This window comes from Boleophthalmus pectinirostris, unplaced genomic scaffold (assembly GCF_026225935.1).
Source record: "Boleophthalmus pectinirostris isolate CB_2022bp ecotype Guang Dong unplaced genomic scaffold, ASM2622593v1 HiC_scaffold_8, whole genome shotgun sequence".
In the NCBI taxonomy this organism is placed as follows: domain Eukaryota; kingdom Metazoa; phylum Chordata; class Actinopteri; order Gobiiformes; family Gobiidae; genus Boleophthalmus; species Boleophthalmus pectinirostris.
In genome coordinates this window covers 7,292,771-7,311,318 of record NW_026571515.1, presented here as the reverse complement: position 1 = coordinate 7,311,318, position 18,548 = coordinate 7,292,771, and the positions used below count along the sequence as shown (strand labels likewise).

Below are 18,548 nucleotides of genomic sequence, written 5' to 3'. Positions count from 1 at the left end.
ACGAGTTAAACTACTTTTCAGAGGCTTTAACTCTTTCCCCCCTGGACGCCGACTAGGAACAACCCATACATATGTTACTAGGGCTACACCCATAGAGCATAACTGCATAAAAGAAAACAGACTTCCACCAGTGATTATAAATTAATTTTACACTCATGAACTTAATTGTAACACAGACATATTTGTATCTCTGGAAACCTTAGACTCTGAACTCTTCATTTATGGATGTTTAAATGTGATTCAACTCATTTACAGGTGTATAACAGCTCACTGAAAATGAGAGTTTACCTGGTCAGGTGCAAAATCGAAAACAAAAAACTACATTCAGCATTTGATATATACATGTTCTGAGTACTTATATTCATAAAAAAAAATAAAATATATACTTTGTCAAAGTATTTAAAACAGATTTCATATCACCAGATACAGTAGAGCCAAGTGTGCACCTGTTTTTACCTGTTGTTCACCTGTGTGCACCTCATTCATTTTTACCATTTAGCTTATTCAACTTATTTAATTTATTCAACTCATTCAGCTTATTATAATATAATAATATAATAATAAAACTCTTCCCCGTCAGTGTGTGTCCAGTATTTGTCATCTTGGCTATTTTCTCGTGTGCAGAGCTCCACATAAGCGTTTTTTTCTGTAGCGATTCTGTTATACATCGCATCTTGGAAAAAAAAGACTGAAATATTTTAAAGGACTCGCCTGAGCAACATCCAGATTTCAGGGCAATTTTGGTTCATAATCGAGTATAAAGCTCAGATAGTTTGTTTGGATCATCGCAGGACTCCACACAGACGCATCAGCTGCATTCTCATCTTCATAAGTTTCACTCTCTGAAAGTCCGTCGCTATCACTGTTTTCCACTTTATAATCAACTTCATCACTTTGAAATCAATAAAAGTCACTTTCTCTAAACTTATCCACAAAATACGTCCGCTCCTCATTATTTCTAAAATTGTGCGCCGCAGCGCCGCGATCTTTCCATTGCACGTGTTTCGTGTTGTGTTTTTTCCGGAAACTACCAATCGTAACTATTTCGATTAACTTCGGAAAAAATCTGCGAAAACATATCCTTGAATCCTATTGGTCAGTCTAGTGTGGGTTGTAATGGCCCCGACCTATCACAGTCTCTGTTTACATGTGAAAAACCGAGCCGTTTCTAAAGGTCGTCAAATCACGTCTTTAGTGACACAGCGGAGGTGACAAAAGTCGTCATTAAGGGTTCAGGGGGGTCGTCAAATGTCGTCTTCATGGGGGAAAGAGTTAAAGATTTTATACCTGTTTCCCTTTCTCATTTATCGTGCCTGATTCTTGCATGTTTGAATGATCTGTACTCGTTTACTTTCAAGACGCCATATTGTCAACTCCCATTTTCACCTTCACCAGAACGCGCTCACTGTTCTGTTCTTACTTCATTCTCTGTTTAAAGTTTCGTAACTGGTAATACACACAGGATTCAGCAGCGTTGTGCTGTGTATAAATTGTGTTGAACTTTTAGGCAGAATGTGTCTACTTCTTGTAATTTTCAGCAAACATATTTTTCAGACTTTTCTTCACAAATTGTTTCTTGATTTGTGTAAAACTAATCTACTCACAACAGCAATTATCCAACCAAATGAAGTCAAAATCGGAGTATCATGAAACCTGTCATTTACATATTTAAAGGTGCACTATGTAACTTTTTGGTTACGGGGTCTTTCGCCTGCTTGTTTCTATGGATATGTCATTGTTCCACAGTATGGCATTAAACAGCTCTAGCTTATATTTACTCAATTACAAGTGTTTCTATTGCTCAAAAAATCTAAAAAAACAGGCATTCTGACTGTGAGCGGGGTTGCCTCTCCACAGATCTGACTTGTAACTAGGTCTGAGTAGTTCTACATGAAGATGGAAAGGGTTAATGCCATACTGTGAAACATTCCTGACACACTAAGAATATATCAATACAGAAAAACATTTGACGAACCCTTCACTAGAAAAGTTACACATTGTACTTTTAAGACTTCTTTGATAGTACTTGATAGTACTCTGATTACCTCTCGGTGCGAGCTGTCCATGAGTACTCCAAACGTTCCCAGTTTGTGGCACTGGCAGCGAACATGTGACGTGTTTCTGTAGACCACCATGCAGTCCCTCACCGTCCAGAAGCCCCCTGTGTCCGACCTGGAGAGAGGAGGAGAATTACACCGGTATTTTCACCTCTGCATGTGAGTAAATAATAGTGAAAAATTATGTGAAATGTCTTTTGTCATTGACCAAAAATCGTTTAAGGTCCTACATTATATAAAAATTGACAAAATTGTAAGTGTTAAACCATGTTATAATGCTGTTACCTCATCAAAACATACCCAGAGTTGTCTTAAATGTTGTATGGAGGATTTTTTTTGTTTTTTTGTTTTGTTTCAAGTTGTCAATGATAGATTATAGAGGTGCAGTAGCCTTGTAATTATGATGACCAAAAAAAAGAGAATAAAAATTCATCAACTCTGGACGTGGTGGGGCTAAACATTTGCCAATAGATAACGACACTGCCTCGTTATCTGTGAGCTGACAGGCTGTCAATCAAACTCCCTACGTTTCTAGCGTAACTGACTTGCCTGCGCTGCCGTTACGTGGTTTACGTACGACTGTCACGCAGTCCACAGACGCAAGACGCACAGACGCTGTTTACTCCACCAACGCAACAGTTCTTAGCGGCTTTTTTGACCTATATCTTCCTCGCAGTTCGCACAAAGTTTGTTGCAATGGCGACAAGAATCCAGGAGCAGTTAGCCACAAAAAGTCCGTTTTTGAGATCGCTGAAAGAAGAAGACAATGGGAAAAGCAGCGAAACCAAACTAAGGTGATTCTTGAAGCTTCATTCCAGCGATGGCGCGACTGAAGCAGACGCAGGGTCTAAAGACTGACGCACTGGTCCACAAATTACTCCTGGACAGGAAACTTCTGCTTATTATGAAAACGTACTTTATTTCCAAGAGCTAGACAAACGTTTTTCAGGACACGAATGCGATATCCTATGTCTGAAAACTTAATTTTCAAGGCAAAGAAAGAGTCCGCTTGCTGCTGCGTGTTGTAGTAGTAGCTAGTTCATTCGCACGGAATCTCCGCGCCCCCTCTCTGCCCGTTCCGCTCTTCTCACTGCTCCTCACTTCTCGTCCGCGCACGAAATGTCCGCACACCCCCTCCCCCCGCTCCTCACTTCTCCGTCTTGCCTAACCAACACTGTAGTTAGTTGTTTACAAGTCATGTGCAGCACCGGCTGTAAACAAACCTGTTTGTGGCGTAAGGAGGAGGCGGGAGGAGGCGTTTCTACGTAGGAGCTGTAGGGGAGGGGGGGTGGTTTCACACATGCGCAACATTTGAAAAAGGACAAACAGTCGCTGGATTTCTCGTTCCTTGGAAATTCCTCTATACAACCTTTAAATGGAAAGCTGCCCTTACTGAACCCTTATGCCCCGACGAAAACCATCTTGCTGGCGTCCGTTCATGCAATAAATGACTTTTAATATATTCAGTCGGAGTGCCTCGGGTTTGTACCTTGCCCACTTTTATATTTTTCAGTAAGGGCAACTTTACTACAAGTTTAACCCTTGTAGACCACCTGTACTGCTATTTTCTACCTCTTTTCTTCATCTGACATACCCAGAGTTGTGTTTTGTTTCATTCTGACATGTTTCAGGAATCCTTTATTAATGTCTGTCTACATCTTCAAAGGTCTAAATCAGGGGTGTCAAACTCATTTTGGTCCGGGGGCCGTATCCAACCTACTTTAATCCCAAAGGGGCCGGATCAGAAAACTCATGTCATATAAACCCCCCAAAATAACAATAAGTTCAAATATTTGTGCAGAGAAACACAAATCTATTACAGAAATCTTTTTTAATTGATGAACTCTTTCTTATTATATTATGAACAATCTGAAACTTTAAGAAAAATTCAGTTTCAATGTTTTAGCATGAACTTGTATGCAAATAGGAATAAGTCAATTTTTCTTGTAAAATCCTGCACTCGGCTCCACTTTTCTCATGTTGGACATTTTTCTGATGAGGGTGTCACGGTCAACAGTCAAAACGATCGTCCTTTAAGAGCGTTTGGAAAGAGACAAGTCTTCATTTGTGCTGCTCTGGTGGGAGGGGCCACGTACAGAGACGCTGGAGACGCTGCTGTGATAAACACCACAGAAAATTAACAAGATTTTAATAGAAAATATAATTAAAATATTTTAGTAGAAAATCACGCAAGGGCCACATTAAAGGTCTTGGGGGGCCAGATCTGACCCCCGGGCCTTATGTTTGACACCTGTGGTCTAAATGGTCTGTTCCACCTTGTGATGTCATGAGGAGGTAGTTTTCAAGTTACCAGCGACGTTAGTTCAGAAGAGATTGGCAACTCCAGGGCTTGAAATTATCCAAATGATTCTAGTGTATGGACTTTAAAAACACAGCGGAGCACGGCCTTTAACACATGACGTCACAGGTTTTCTGTTTGAGGGAAGAACTCGGCGTAAATATAAAGGATTTGTGTGTTAAACCTGTGTGAATGAAACAAAACACAACTCCAGGTCTGTTTGTGATGAGAAAACATTATAACCAAGATCAGAAAATAACGTCATCTAGGCCTTTTAATCATATTTCTTGTAGCTTTTTATTATCTACTCAATATTTATTTCAAACTTGCTTTCACACGTACCCTCTGCTGTACGTCACACAACATAAGAGCTGATGAAAAGTGACAGAGATTGTAATAAAATACAGAGACGTTTCTTCACTCACTGCACGCTGTGGTCCCACTGCACACACAGGGGTTTGCTGCGATTGGCCGTCTCCAGCAGCCTGAACTCCAGGACCACCGGCTGCTCCAGATGCCCCGTCACGAACGAAGGGTCATTGAAGACGGACACTGTGACCACGGGGGAGTTCATGACGGGGTGACGGGGCAGTCTGAGGAACACAAGGGTAAAGTCAGAATCTGGACGACAATCACGAAGTTAGGACTTAAAAATGCATTGTGTAGCTTTTCTGGTGGAGGGTCTAACAAATGCTTTACTCTGTGGAGATGTTATCGCTTTGTCTGGAATGTTTCACAGTATGGCATTAAAACTTTCTATCAAAACCAAACCAGATCAAGTTACAGGTCAGATCTGTGGAGAGGCATCCTCGCTCGACAGTCAGAATGCCTGTTTTTCTTGGCATTTTTGATCTATAAAAGCAGTTGTTATTGAATAAATATAAGGTAGAGCTGTTTAACGTCACACTTTGGAACATTCCAGGCAGATCAATGACATATCCATACGTAGAAACAAGCAGGTGATGAACCCCCAACCAAAAAGTTACATAGTGAACCTTTAAAATAACACATTTAGCCAAAAAAATATATATATCAGAACAATTTTTCCTTAGTTTGATCATTTTCATAAAGTTATAATAGAGTTAATAACTGTACTTCCTGGTTAGACAAGGACCAAAGTTTGTCTAATTTACACAATAGTCGACAAACAAAACATGACATCCTTAGGCCACATCCACACTAGTACGTATTTGAGTCGTTCTCGTTGTGGATGCAGTGTTCGTCCGCACTAATCCGATGGAAAATGGCTCCAGAGACGGAACAATCTGACACAAATTCATCTGATACAGATCTGATCCGGCACCGTGTAGACGCCTGAAAACACTGATACGCTAATGTAGGTCTATGTGGCGTGAAGTAATTCACCGCCAGAAGGCTAAGAGGCTAGAATATATGTCCATTCATATATACGGTTTGTGCGTATATATGACGGTTTAATCTCTGAAAAGTTTAACATGAATCATCTCCAACGCGACAGAAACACAGAACAGACTCACCATCAGCAGAACACCCCTCTGTCACAGAAAGAACACGTATAATCCACTGAGTCGTGTCCTTTAGTCTTTAGAAGCTGAACTGCATCAGCGCACAATAGAGAGCTGTTTTTTGAGCGCTCAGTTTAAGCAAATTAGTCATGTGGTTTTAAGTTTTGTTTCTGTAAAACATAGGTTTGCGGACACAGAAACGACATGTCTGGATGCAAATCTTTTCCGATACGGTGATATGGTAATACGGTGATTCGTTTCAGTGTAAACGTAGCCTTATTTTGTTATACGAATGTTTCTTGTGCATTACCCTGGTTGCCATGGAGGTGTTATTGCATATACATTACAGGAATAAACACATCTGGAGATAAGACGATGACACCGCCAAGCCAAGTTACAGGTCTGATCTGTGCAGAGTAAGAACGCAAGCTTTTCTAAGTCTTTTTGAGCAACACAACACTTGTAATCGAGTCATTACTGAAAAAAAACATTTCAGGGAAAGCAATAACATCTCCGTGGAGACTAAAAGTGGCAGACGCCCCCAGAAAAGTTACATAATACACCTTTAATAAACCAGGGACTTTGTTAGAGAGTTGTTAGTCCCATCTCACCTGATTGCCCTCCTGTCTGTGTGGTACTTCGGGGGCAGAGCTGCTCCCAGACTCTTGTAGATGAGCAGAATCACGATGGTGAACGGAGGCTCGGACAGAGACACAGAGCGACGGGCAGAACTGCTGTATTCTCGCGTCTGATTGGTCGAGGCACTAGACGGGGCGGGGCCTGGGTTTGGAGGAGTCACTGAGAAAGGAAACAGAGAGCATAGCGTACATATAGGTTTAACATACAGAAATCAATTATAAAATGTAAGATAAAACAAAAATACATACACTATACTTTACTTTAAATGTTACTGATACTACAGCTTTTTTGATATACTACTAAATGTTACTACTACAACTGGTACCAGGCCCGTGGACAGAAATTTGGAGGCCTGGGGCAAGAAACCTCACGTGGGTCCCCCTCTGATATAAATTAATAAGCAGAGGTTCAAATTCTGGGCCCCTCCGGGACAACAAACCCCTTTATTCCCCCCGTTTACTTCCCTGACTGGTATTACTACTACTATTACTTATTATTTTGCACTACTACCAGTACTACCACTACTACTAGTAATACCACTGCTACTGCTGCTTCTACTAATGATTACAGTTATGACAACAACAATTCTACAACTACAAAAATCAATATTTAACTAAATTACACTTAATAATATTCAGAGATGCACCAATACAATACTGATATCGGATAATGAGTTCAGTTCGATATCCCAGTTTGGTCTAGAAATTGGTGTAAAGAGACATTTTACTGACCAACGTTGGCCCAAAACACTGTAATACTGAAGTTAAACCGGTTTTGTAATTAATTTATATGATAAATAAGTTGTGAAACTCATCATAATACTTACTGCAACTTAAAGTACGGCTTTAAGTAGTGCCAACATTGGTATCGGATCATAAAAAGCTGAATCTGAATCAACTACCATATTTTCCGGGCTATTAGACGCCTCTAATCCCATCAAAAAACGACTGCGCGCCCGACAATCCAGAGCGCCCCATACACGAATCCACTCAGGTGTCCCAGCACGACTTCAGTAAACTACAAAGCTGCAAACACGCACGGAGCAGACAGCGACCGCACAGCGAAAAACACCCGCAGTCACTCATCACTCCACGCAGACGAGGAACGGAACGGAGGAACGAACCGAAAAAGCGAGCGCAATGTGCCACTTCTACACACAACTGAACAACTGAGTCACTGCGAACACGCCGACAATCCGTTGGTCCCAGACACACCCTCCCTACACGCCACAACTGAACAAAGCCCAGAGTCACCGTGAACGCCACAAACAAAGTTCCACTGACACATCCAACTGTTGCGTTTCCTTTATTTGCGGTTTATTTGTGGAAAAAGTTCGAAAATAGACCATGTAATGACAGTGCGTCTTATAATCCAGAGCACCTAACAGCCCGGAAAATACGGTAAAAATATTATTACTAACATTAAAGTGAACAAATTAGAGGATTACACCGACTCACTAATATTACAATAATTAGACCTAACCACTGTTACTACTGCTTCTCTTACTCCTACTAATGTTTTCTAAATTAAGGCCATGTACCATTTACTTCCACTGCAAGTACTGGTGCTGACACTGTAAATATGAATGCAAGCAGAACTACGTGTAAATCTCACCTTCTTTCTCTTTCTCTTTGTCTGCGCGCTCCTTCTCCCTCGAGCCGTGCGCGTGGTGGCGCTGCGGCACCAGGGCAGCAGGGGGCAGCACCACGTGAGTGTACGGGTCCCACAGAGTCTGGCCGCTGAACATCATGGTGTGATACCGAGGGAAACGGCGCCGCACGTGGGTGTGGTTCTCCACGCGATCCAAGTTCATCACTGAGAGAAGAGGGAGAGAACGGACATTTTATTAAAGGTTGTATGGAGGATTTTTTTTTGTTTCAAATTGTCAGTGAAAGTTTAAAATACCATTACAGAGATGCAGCAGCCTTATAATTATGATGACCAAAAAAAAAAGAATGAAAATCTATCAACTGTGGACGTAGTGAGGCCAGATAAACATCAGCCAATAGAAAACGAGGCTGCCTCATTTTCTATTGGCTGTTAGGCTGTCAATCAAACTCCCTACGTTTCTAGTGTAACTGACTGGAGATTACGTGGTTTATACAGCGGTTTTTAGAGTCTTTTTTAAACTGTCGCTTCCTCACAGTTTGCACAAAGTTTGTTGCGATGGCGGACGAGAATCCACGACCGGTTCGCCGCAAAAGAAATCCATTTTTGAGGTCGCTGAAAGAAGAAGAGAAGGAGAAAAGGAGCGAAGACAAACTGAGGTGATTCTTGGAGATTCCGTCCAGCGATGGCGCGAATGAAGCTGACGAAGGGTCTAAAAACTGACGCTTCGGTTGCTAAATTACTTCTAGACAGGTCACTTCAACAGTAATTCTGAACACGCACTGGCTGTAAACAAGTGTGATTTCTAGAGTAAAGAGGCAGGAGGAGGTGTTTCTACTGAGGGAGCTGTGGAGGAGGAAGGTGGTGTCACGCATGCACAACATTTGAAAAAGGACTGTCAATGTATTTCTTTTCCCTTAAAAAAATCCTCTATACAACCTTTAAACTGTATGTTAAAAATTTTAAGTTAAAGGGCCAAAATTACGCTATTTTCTGATTTTATAACGCTGTTTCTTCATCGAAAACTTATAAAGAGCTGTGTTTTGTTTCATTCACACATGTTTAACACACAAACCCTGCAAATTTAGGTTACGTTCTTCTCTCAAACGGAAAACACTCCATACTATTCCACCTTGTGATGTCATGTGGTAATACAGGAAGTGCTCCACTGTGTTTTTAAACTCCACACACCTTCACTAGAATCAACTTAAGATCTGGAATTGAAGAAAAAAAAAAAGAAAATGTCTTAAAAATTATGCATTGAAATTGTAATAAATAATAAAAGATGATGAAAAGAAATGATGATGTTGAAAATAATATTAGTTAAGTAACGTGACTAAAAATGTTTATTAAAATGGGGGGAAAAAAGCAAGAGACAGAGAGAGATAGAAAAGGAAATTAAATTATAAACTGGTCAAAATATCAATGCAAGTGGGCCTGGCCTGGTGTGTTTATGCTGCACGACCACATTACTTTTGTTTTATTTAAACAATTTTGTGTCGGTGTGTTTGTTTTTTATTGTTTTGTATTTGTTGTGGGTGTTGCTTTTTATTTTTGCATTTTGTTTTTATGTTGATTATTGTAATTTGGTAAATGTTATATTCTGTTGTCTTTAAAAAAAAAAAAAAAAAGTAATAAAAAAAAACAAAAACATCTGGAATTGCCAATTTCGACCATTTACTGACATCACAAGTTGAAACGGATCATTTTAAGGTTTGTAAAACACAACTCCAGGTCGTTTTTAAGGCGGTAACAACATTTTAACATGACTTTACAAGAAATATAGGACCTTAAATCTTAAAATTCTTAGCAGATTAGAGCGTGAAGTTCTAAGTCCAAAAAGGAAAACCAGGCGGACAAAGACCAACCAGGGTCTTAATTCTAGTTTAGACCAGTTTCACATTTTGCAGGGTCCCTCTTAAAATCCCATATTTACTGATTTGGTCTTGCGGTTTGGTTTCATCCTTTACCCCCTCGCTGTGTCTCATTAAAAAGTCAAACTCTCCTCTCTGATCAAATACTTCCCGTATAAAGCCGCATTTCCCATAATTCCACACTCCCTCGCCTTTATCTCTGCGTGTTTATGTAGTCTATAGATTTCATATTGACTTTTCTTTCTGTTAAATCCACAGGGACTTCATTGACTTGGTTTTGGTCAAACTTCATTTAAATTGAGGGCAGAGTGCTGTTGGCTCGGAGATCTGACGTTAATGGACCTCGCCAATGTCTTATTAGCAATTCAACATGGTACCAGGGAAACGGAATGGCCCAACATATATGTATAGGTATGTTTTTAAAGGTGCACTGTGTAACTTTTCTGGTGGAGGGTCATGGGGATGTGATTGCTTTGTCTGAAATATTCCACCGTTATAGTATTAAACATATTTATTTCATGTTTATTCAATTGTATGTCATTTTATTGTGGAAAAAGTACCTTGACAACATGCATTCTCACTGTGAGCGGGATTGCCTCTCCGCAGATTTGACGTGTAAGTGGCGTGGTGCCGTCTGCCTGATCCAATGTAGATTGATAAGCTTAATATTATCCTATAGTCATGTTTCTGCGCAACTTTCCAGGCAAAGCATCAGCTCTTAAAGCCCCGTAACATGTAACTAATCCTGTAACTAATTTTGTTTAAACATGCGTCCTTATTGTCAACAGACTTGCCTCTCCACAAACCTGACTCTTATTGGGCAGAGAGAAGAACCTCCACATGTTTGTCTCCATGGAAATGTTGTTCCTTTGATTATATGTGTGATATTTGTATATCAGGGGTCTCCAACCTTTTACCTCTTGTGAGTTACCTTCATGAAACGAAAATCCCAGAGATCTACTCATTTTAGCTGTCGCAAGAAACTGAGAAACAAGAAGAGCTAAAGCACGCTCTTTGGACAGGGCACAGTTAGATGCCTATAGGCGAGTTTCAGCTGACGTCATTGTTATTAAAAGCCCGCGTTGCATGCTGGGAAATATTTTGGTCAGAGGCAAGAAACACGGTAGCGTCAAACACAGTGCGTAACCTCGCGTATTTATCCCCGATAATGGTAAATTCCTGCTGCATTATCGGATGCACAAATAGAAGCACGGAAGAAGGAAAATGTCTTTTTCGTATTCCGAGTGAAAAGAAATGCTGACAGTGAATTAAACGGCTTTCAAACATCCGCAGAACAAACGTAGAAGATCCTAACAAACCGTGGACTCCAACAAGTTCAACAACACATCGAGACTCTTGGAGGTTTTCATCTTTCTGCTGTGAATGGCCCAGGAGTTTCCACCAAGTCATTGTGGATATCGCCGAAGTGAATATTTGTCCAGGTAGTTGGTGATTCTGACCAGAAATTTGGTTTGTTCCACCTTTTGTCGGGATTGAAAAGGGTGATTTGGCTCCATCGATGCTTATGACCAATTTCTGGTCAAATGGTCTTGGGTCCTCTGCCGTTAGAGTGGATAAATAACCGGGATCAATACCCTTTACGTGCTTTCTCGCTCCGTCCGTCATGTTGTCAGATTTTAGTTATTAAGCACAGTACGTATAATTCAGAAATCATTTGGCGAGCTACTTTGAAGGGGGTGGAGAGCTACTGGTCGCTCCCCACCTACAGGTTGGAGACCCCTGCTGTATATGAATGTTATAAAGTATGGTTTTTAACTTTCTATTTCCTGCAATCAAGTGTGACTAGTGTTGTCACAATACTAACATTTCCATTTTGATACTAAGGAACAGACTTAATACTCAGTACTGATTCTGATACCATGGTTATAAATAATAATAATAATTTAAAAAATGCTTTCTTTGTCAATAGAATGTGATTTTCAACATTAAATCATAGTACTTTCTTTTATATTTCTATGTGGTCTTACATCTGTATATCCCACTGTGGTCCAGGTAGGTCCCACTGTGGTCCAGGTAGGTCCCACTGTGGTCCAGGTAGGTCCCACTGTGGTCCATGGGCGTCTACTAGAACAGAGGTCCCCAACCCCCAGGCCGTGGGTCGTTTGGTACCGGATCGCGAAAGCATGAACTCCCCCGTTCCCCGCGCCCGAACTGCACCTCCTCCAGAACTAAAACCAGAACTAAATCAGGTCTAAACCAGGACTAAACCAGGTCTAAAACCAGGACTAAACCAGGTCTAAAACCAGGACTAAACCAGGTCTAAAACCAGGTCTAAAACCAGGACTAAAACAGGTCTAAACCAGGACTAAACCAGGTCTAAAATCAGGACTAAACCAGGTCTAAAACAGGACTAAACCAGGTCTAAATCCAGGTCTAAAACCAGGACTAAAACAGGTCTAAACCAGGACTAAACCAGGTCTAAAATCAGGACTAAACCAGGTCTAAAACCAGGACTAAACCAGGTCTAAAACCAGGTCTAAAACCAGGACTAAAACAGGTCTAAACCAGGACTAAACCAGGTCTAAAATCAGGACTAAACCAGTTCTAAAACCAGAACTACAACAGGACTAAACCAGGACAAAACCAGGACAAAACCAGGACTAAAACCAGGACTAAAACCAGGACAAAAACCAGGACTAAAACCAGGACTAAACCATGTCTAAACCAGGACTAAACCATGTCTAAACCAGGACTAATACCAGGACTAAACCATGTCTAAACCAGGACTAAACCATGTCTAAACCAGGACTAAATCAGGACTAATACCAGGACTTAACCAAAATTTAACCAGGAGTAAACCAGTTCTAAACCAGGTCTAAACCAGGTCTAAAACCAGAACTAAAACCAGGACTAAACCAGAACTAAAACCAGGTCTAAACCAGGACTAAACACGTTCTAAAGTCAAGTCTAAAACCATGACAAAACCAAAACTAAACCCAGGACTAAAACCAGGTCTAAACCAGGTCTAAATGAGGGCTAAAACAGGATTTAACCAGGACTAAACCAGGTCTAAACCAGGTCTAAAACCATGACAAAACCAGGACTAAAACCAGGTGTCAAACCAGGTCTAAACCAGGTCTAAACTAGGTCTAAAATAAAACCAGTCTGTAGTGCAAAAAAGGTTGGGGACCACTGCATTACTCTACATGCTCCTATACTTGTTCTGATACATCTCAAGTTCATTCTAAAACTATTCAGGAAAGGTTCATTTTTGTCCTGTGAATGTGACGTTTTTAGTATCGACACCTGCTCAAATATCTACAGCATCTACAGTCGTCTCAATACTAGTTTTAGAATTGATTAGTATCTGCTTTTCGATACTTTTGACAAGCCTACGTACACGACCAGACCCACCGACCTTTAACACCATGTCCCATAGACAAACACACTGTATACAGCCGTACATTTTCATTAACGGACTAGATTTCAGTCTCATATTCTTCGCATTGACTTAAAATTCAATAAAGTCCTTTGAAAGTGTGATAAAGTGATCGTCTTCGCAGTCCTTTCCCCTCACAAAGCCCCGAGCTCTTCTGTGAAATCTCCCATAATGACTCATTGTGCGGCTGAGATGAAGAGTCTAATGCAAACACGCCGATTTCACACTCCCACTCAGAACACAGGATCAGATCTACGACGGCGAGAAATGTGCCCGCAGCGAAAGAACGACGGCAGCCAAAAGACGAGACCGAGACACGGGAGGAGGAGGAGGTGGAGAGAGAGAGAGAGAGAGAGAGAGAGAGAGAGAGGGTGTGAGAGAGAGAGAGAGAGAGAGAGAGAGGGTGTGAGAGAGAGAGAGAGCAGGGGAGGGAGAGAGAGAAGGAGAGAAAGGCAGAGAGAAAGAGAAAAAGAGAGGGAGAGAGAGAGAGAGAAAGGACAGAGAAACAGACAGAAGGAGAGAGTGGGGGAGGAAGACAGAGAGAGAGAAAAAGAGAGCGGGGGAGATAGTTGGGCCCGGTCAAGCAGAAGTAAACAACAAGGCCAAAAATTCAAGTTAATGCATCTGATATAAAAATGTATTGAACAGATACATATGTACTCTAGTTTATGAAACTGTTGACCTTTTTTCTGTACCATTTTTGGTTCTAAAGTTCCATATGTTTTAAACAGACCATGTATGAAACATGGAACAAAAATTATTTCCCAAATTTCAAAGAGCTGCAAATCATGTAAATAAATGGATGTATTTCATCATATCTTGTGTTTATTCCATCTTTGAACTGTTGATGAAGGTACATGATTTAAAAAAAAAAAAAAAGAAGTATTTTAAATGATAAAAATTTGCTTGGAAGGACTGACATATTTTATAGAAATAGTTTCCTTTCATTTTGAAGTAATATTAAAGTATTCAGAAGAAAAAAGTTGACAAATGATGTAAAATCCTGCACCTTCTACTTGTTTGCACATTTTTCCCTCTGTTACTTTTCCCTCCGTTACCATGACCTCTGTAACCAAGGAAAAATGTATTTTTGTTTTTATTTTGAATTTCACCAAATCCTTCACTTTAATTAAATTTCCATTATTATTTCGAGGTTTTAGCCTCTTTCCCAATGTTATTATTATGTTAGTAAGAGTTGCACATTTTGCCTGTACTGTCCCTTTAAGAGCAACGTGGTTTGCCGCTGCACATCTGCACCTCTCAGTCTGTACAACGCTACTGAGGAGGGGACTGATGAGCTGCGTGCATGGAGAAAACATGTGACAGAGATTTGTATTTTTCTTTCATTTGTGCAGAACCACCAGTAAATGCAGTATCCAGTATCCAGTGGTCACCAGTGTCTCATGGTCCTTCCTTCAACCAGCGCAGTACACAGGAACACAACGCAGATATAATTAAGGGTTAACGGATGTGCACCAAGATATTAGACTGTTAATGATCAGATGCACACCCGTTACACCTTTCTTAATAAAAAATATCATGACTCAAAAAGTAAGAGGTTTTTCATCCTAATCTTGTACCATATGGTAGAAAACTATATGAAGCAAATATTCAAACCAGTTTGTTAAGGATATGTAAGTGAGAACCAAGAGTTATCACTGTTTGGATTTATTGCCCAAAAAGTGCTGCATATTTCATTCCCTCCGTTACCGACATGAGTTTTTAAATTTTTTGTCAACAACTTGAAAGAATATCACAGGTTTAACTTGACCCTGTTGGAGTGTAACTCTTTCCTACATTCTGATACTTTACTTATTTCAATAGTTCCTCTAGTTTCTGAATAAGAGACATTTGAATGTAAAAAATCTGCCCCTGTTTCCCTCCGTTACCACTTGACCAGACCCAGATAGAGAGAGGGGGAGAGAAAGACACACACATAGAGAGAGAGAGAGAAACAGAGGGAGAAAGAAAGAGAGAAAGACAGAGGGAGAGGGGAGAGAGAGACAGACAGAAAGAAAAAGCGGGAGAGGGAGACAGAGAGGGAGAGAAAGAGAGAAGGGAAAGAGAGAGACAGACAAACAGAGAGAGCGAGGGAGGAAGATAGAGAGAGAAGGGGAGAGAAAGACAGAGAGATTGAAAAAGAGAGAGGGGGAGAGAAAGACAGAGAGATTGAAAAAGAGAGAGGGGGAGAGAAAGACAGAGAGATTGAAAAACAGAGAGGGGGAGAGAAAGACAGAGAGAGAGAGAGAAGAGAGGGGGAGAGCGACAGACAGAAAGAGAAAGCGAGGGAGGGAGATGGGGGGATGGGGGGACAGAGAGAGAAAGAGACAGAGAGAGAAAGAGAGAGAGACAGAGAGAGAAAGAGAGAGAGAGAGAAAGAGAGAGAGAGAGAGAGAGAGACAGAGAGAGAAAGAGAGAGAGAGAAGAGACAGAGAGAGCAGAGAGAGAAAGAGAGAGAGACAGCGAGGAAAGAGAGAGAGAGAAAGACAGAGAGAGACAGAATGAAAGACAGAGACAAAGCAATAGAGAGGGAGGAAGGGAGAAAGAGGGAGAGAAAGAGAAATTCAGAGAGAGACGGAGAGAGAGAGACAGAAAAGAGAGAGTGAAAGAGGCAACAAAAGATAGACAGAAAAGAGAGAGTGAAAGAGAGACAGAGCAGATAAAGGAGAGAAGGCGAGGAGGGAAGGATGAGTAGCAGAGAAGAGGCTGAGCGGAGGAGATAGGCGTTTAATTAACCTTGACATTAATTCAATAAAAGCTCTTGACTCTCGAATAGGAGGATGGGAAAATTTCAGACGAAGAGCTGAAAATAAAACCAAGAAACTTTTCAACAATGATGTAAAAAACTGAAATTCTTTGACTTGTTTATTTTGCACTCAGAGAAGAAGATTTTGACAGACCCAGTAGTAAAAAAAACATTTATATCCTAGTTTTTGTTCTAATGTAGTTTTGGTTGAGACTTGCTTTAATTTTCCATTTTTAAAACCTTAACTTTATACATATATTTTTGCCATAATAATTGATATTTAACACACATGTTTTTACAGATGACTGCCCTTTTATTTAACACATTTCTTTTTAAAACAGGCGTACTTTTGTTCTGCTAAATCCGTGTATTGTTCCAGTAAATGTGTGTGGTCATTATTAAGTCTTTGGTTAAACCCATAATGTCGTCTTTTGTCCTATTTTAATAGTACAGTCCCATTTCAATCAAGGTTTAGTCTAATTTTCGTTTTGTCCACATTAAAATTCTAATAAACTCTTCAAGTTTTCTTCATTGTTTTATTTTTAATCACTTTTTCGGTCGTAGTTCTAGTTCACAGTGTTCACACTTGGGTTACAACTGGCAGAAATCTTTTTATTATCAGTTTGTCTCCATCTCCAAAGCTCAAAATGCTCTGTTCCACCTTGTGATGTCATGAATAGGGCTGAGTATCATTAAGAAGTTCTCAATAAGACACATACCTCGATACGTAGGCCACGATACGATACGTTTTTCGATACAGCGCACTTTTGATTTAATACAATTCGATAAGATATATTTAAAATCAATTTAATCTGGTTCAGTGATAAACAAAAACTAAATCATGGCTGTGATACTAAATCCACTGAGTTTGTGCAAAGTTAAGATGAAAAATTACCATTTTACTCAAAACAGTGAAAATGTCAACACAACTGCAGCTCTTATACAAAATAATTTAGTAAAATATACCTAAAAATACTCTTGGCGATATACCGATACAGAAGCCCATGATATCGATACTGTATCATCAAATTAACCCTCTCAGGCTCAAATTAATTTTTAGTATCAGGAAAAATCTGATATTTGGGGAAAATTATAATATGGGGTAGTAATATACAATCCTGACTTTTTTATCCTTTGTGAACAAAAAAAGTTTTTTGCACTTCTGGCAGACCGTTTGCGTGGAGCCGTTCTTACACAGTCTGCATCGCCCACGTTTATCAGCATGGATGGGAGAAAAGGCTCCTGAGTAAAAAAAGCTCATAAAATATGGATGTGGAGTAAGTAGGTAATTGGAATTTAGCTGTTGCAAATCTGCAACGCCTGCCTGGAGAGGGTTAACAGATACGATATATCAATATTTCAGTATTTTTGCACACCCCTAGTCAGGAAGCCGTAGTTTTTACATTAACAACTACCTTTTACCTTTCTTTAGTTCGCTGGAGATTGGTAGCCTGATTCATCAGCCGGTTTCAGTTCGTTGAAACCGTCTGACCTCGCAGCATTAGGATTCGTTCGCGCAACGGGAGGCAGGTACATTTTTTATTTAACCAGTCGCTGCTATTTGGTCGTGACGTATGTAATGCGCCGATAACGGGGCTAACTGGTATATTAAGCTTTTCCCAAATCCCGTAGGAAGAAGGACAATAACGTCTTTCCCCTTGATAAAATTCACCAAACATTCTCTTTGTTCCAACTTTTAATCCTTGACCTCGGGAATCGTTGCCAACACAGAATGTCTGTCTTCGTCTACATCCATCTCGACGCTTTGTTTACTGTTGTGCTGTACCACAAAAGGGACCCACACAGGCGCTTGAGTTTGACGTCATGGCTTCACAGCTCTTTGCTGATTGGCCGGTGTGCGGTCTACAACTTTCTTGCAAACCATCTAGTGTATTCTGATTCCTGACCTAGTCGCTGGAGAGAAATCAAATTGAGTGGAGGCACTAGGTGGCACCAGCCCGGCTAGGAGGCTGTTCCAGGACTGAAATTATCCAAATGATTCCACTGAAAATGTATGCAGTTTAAAAACACAGTAGGGCACTTCCTATAGAGGCTTTGCACAGTCACGTGTCCCTATAGCAACGGTACCTACGCCGCCATGACACCGGGCAACACTATGTCATTGACTTCAGCAGCATCGGAGAAACATGGGCAGGTTTTGTTGTGTATTTGGTTGTTCTCGACGCTCTGAAAGGGATAAAATGATTTGTTTCTTCACTGTTTCTCTGGAAATGACTCATCAGGATCAAACAAGGGAATTATCGAAAAAAGACGCGGATTATGGTTAGAGAACATAAACCGTTTTCCTGTGGTACCATCAAGACACACTCTCGTCACTTTCATCAAGGTATTTGCTATTTAAATTGTTTCATAGTTTATTTAATGAGAGAAGCACATTTACTGAACTAAAATGTAAAAAGAAAACATTTGCAGTGTGAGTG

The 18,548-nt window shown here is 40.4% G+C and overlaps 1 protein-coding gene across 1 annotated transcript in view; it reads right to left on the bottom strand.

Annotated features, from left to right (window-relative positions):
- The window catches only part of celsr3 (cadherin, EGF LAG seven-pass G-type receptor 3), a 224,862-nt gene that overhangs the window by 33,420 nt on the left and 172,894 nt on the right, over nucleotides 1-18,548 (bottom strand). Inside the window, 4 exon segments of the mRNA XM_055165651.1 lie at nucleotides 2,046-2,172; nucleotides 4,782-4,949; nucleotides 6,452-6,638; nucleotides 8,094-8,294. Of these exon segments, the coding sequence (XP_055021626.1) occupies nucleotides 2,046-2,172; nucleotides 4,782-4,949; nucleotides 6,452-6,638; nucleotides 8,094-8,294 (683 nt within the window).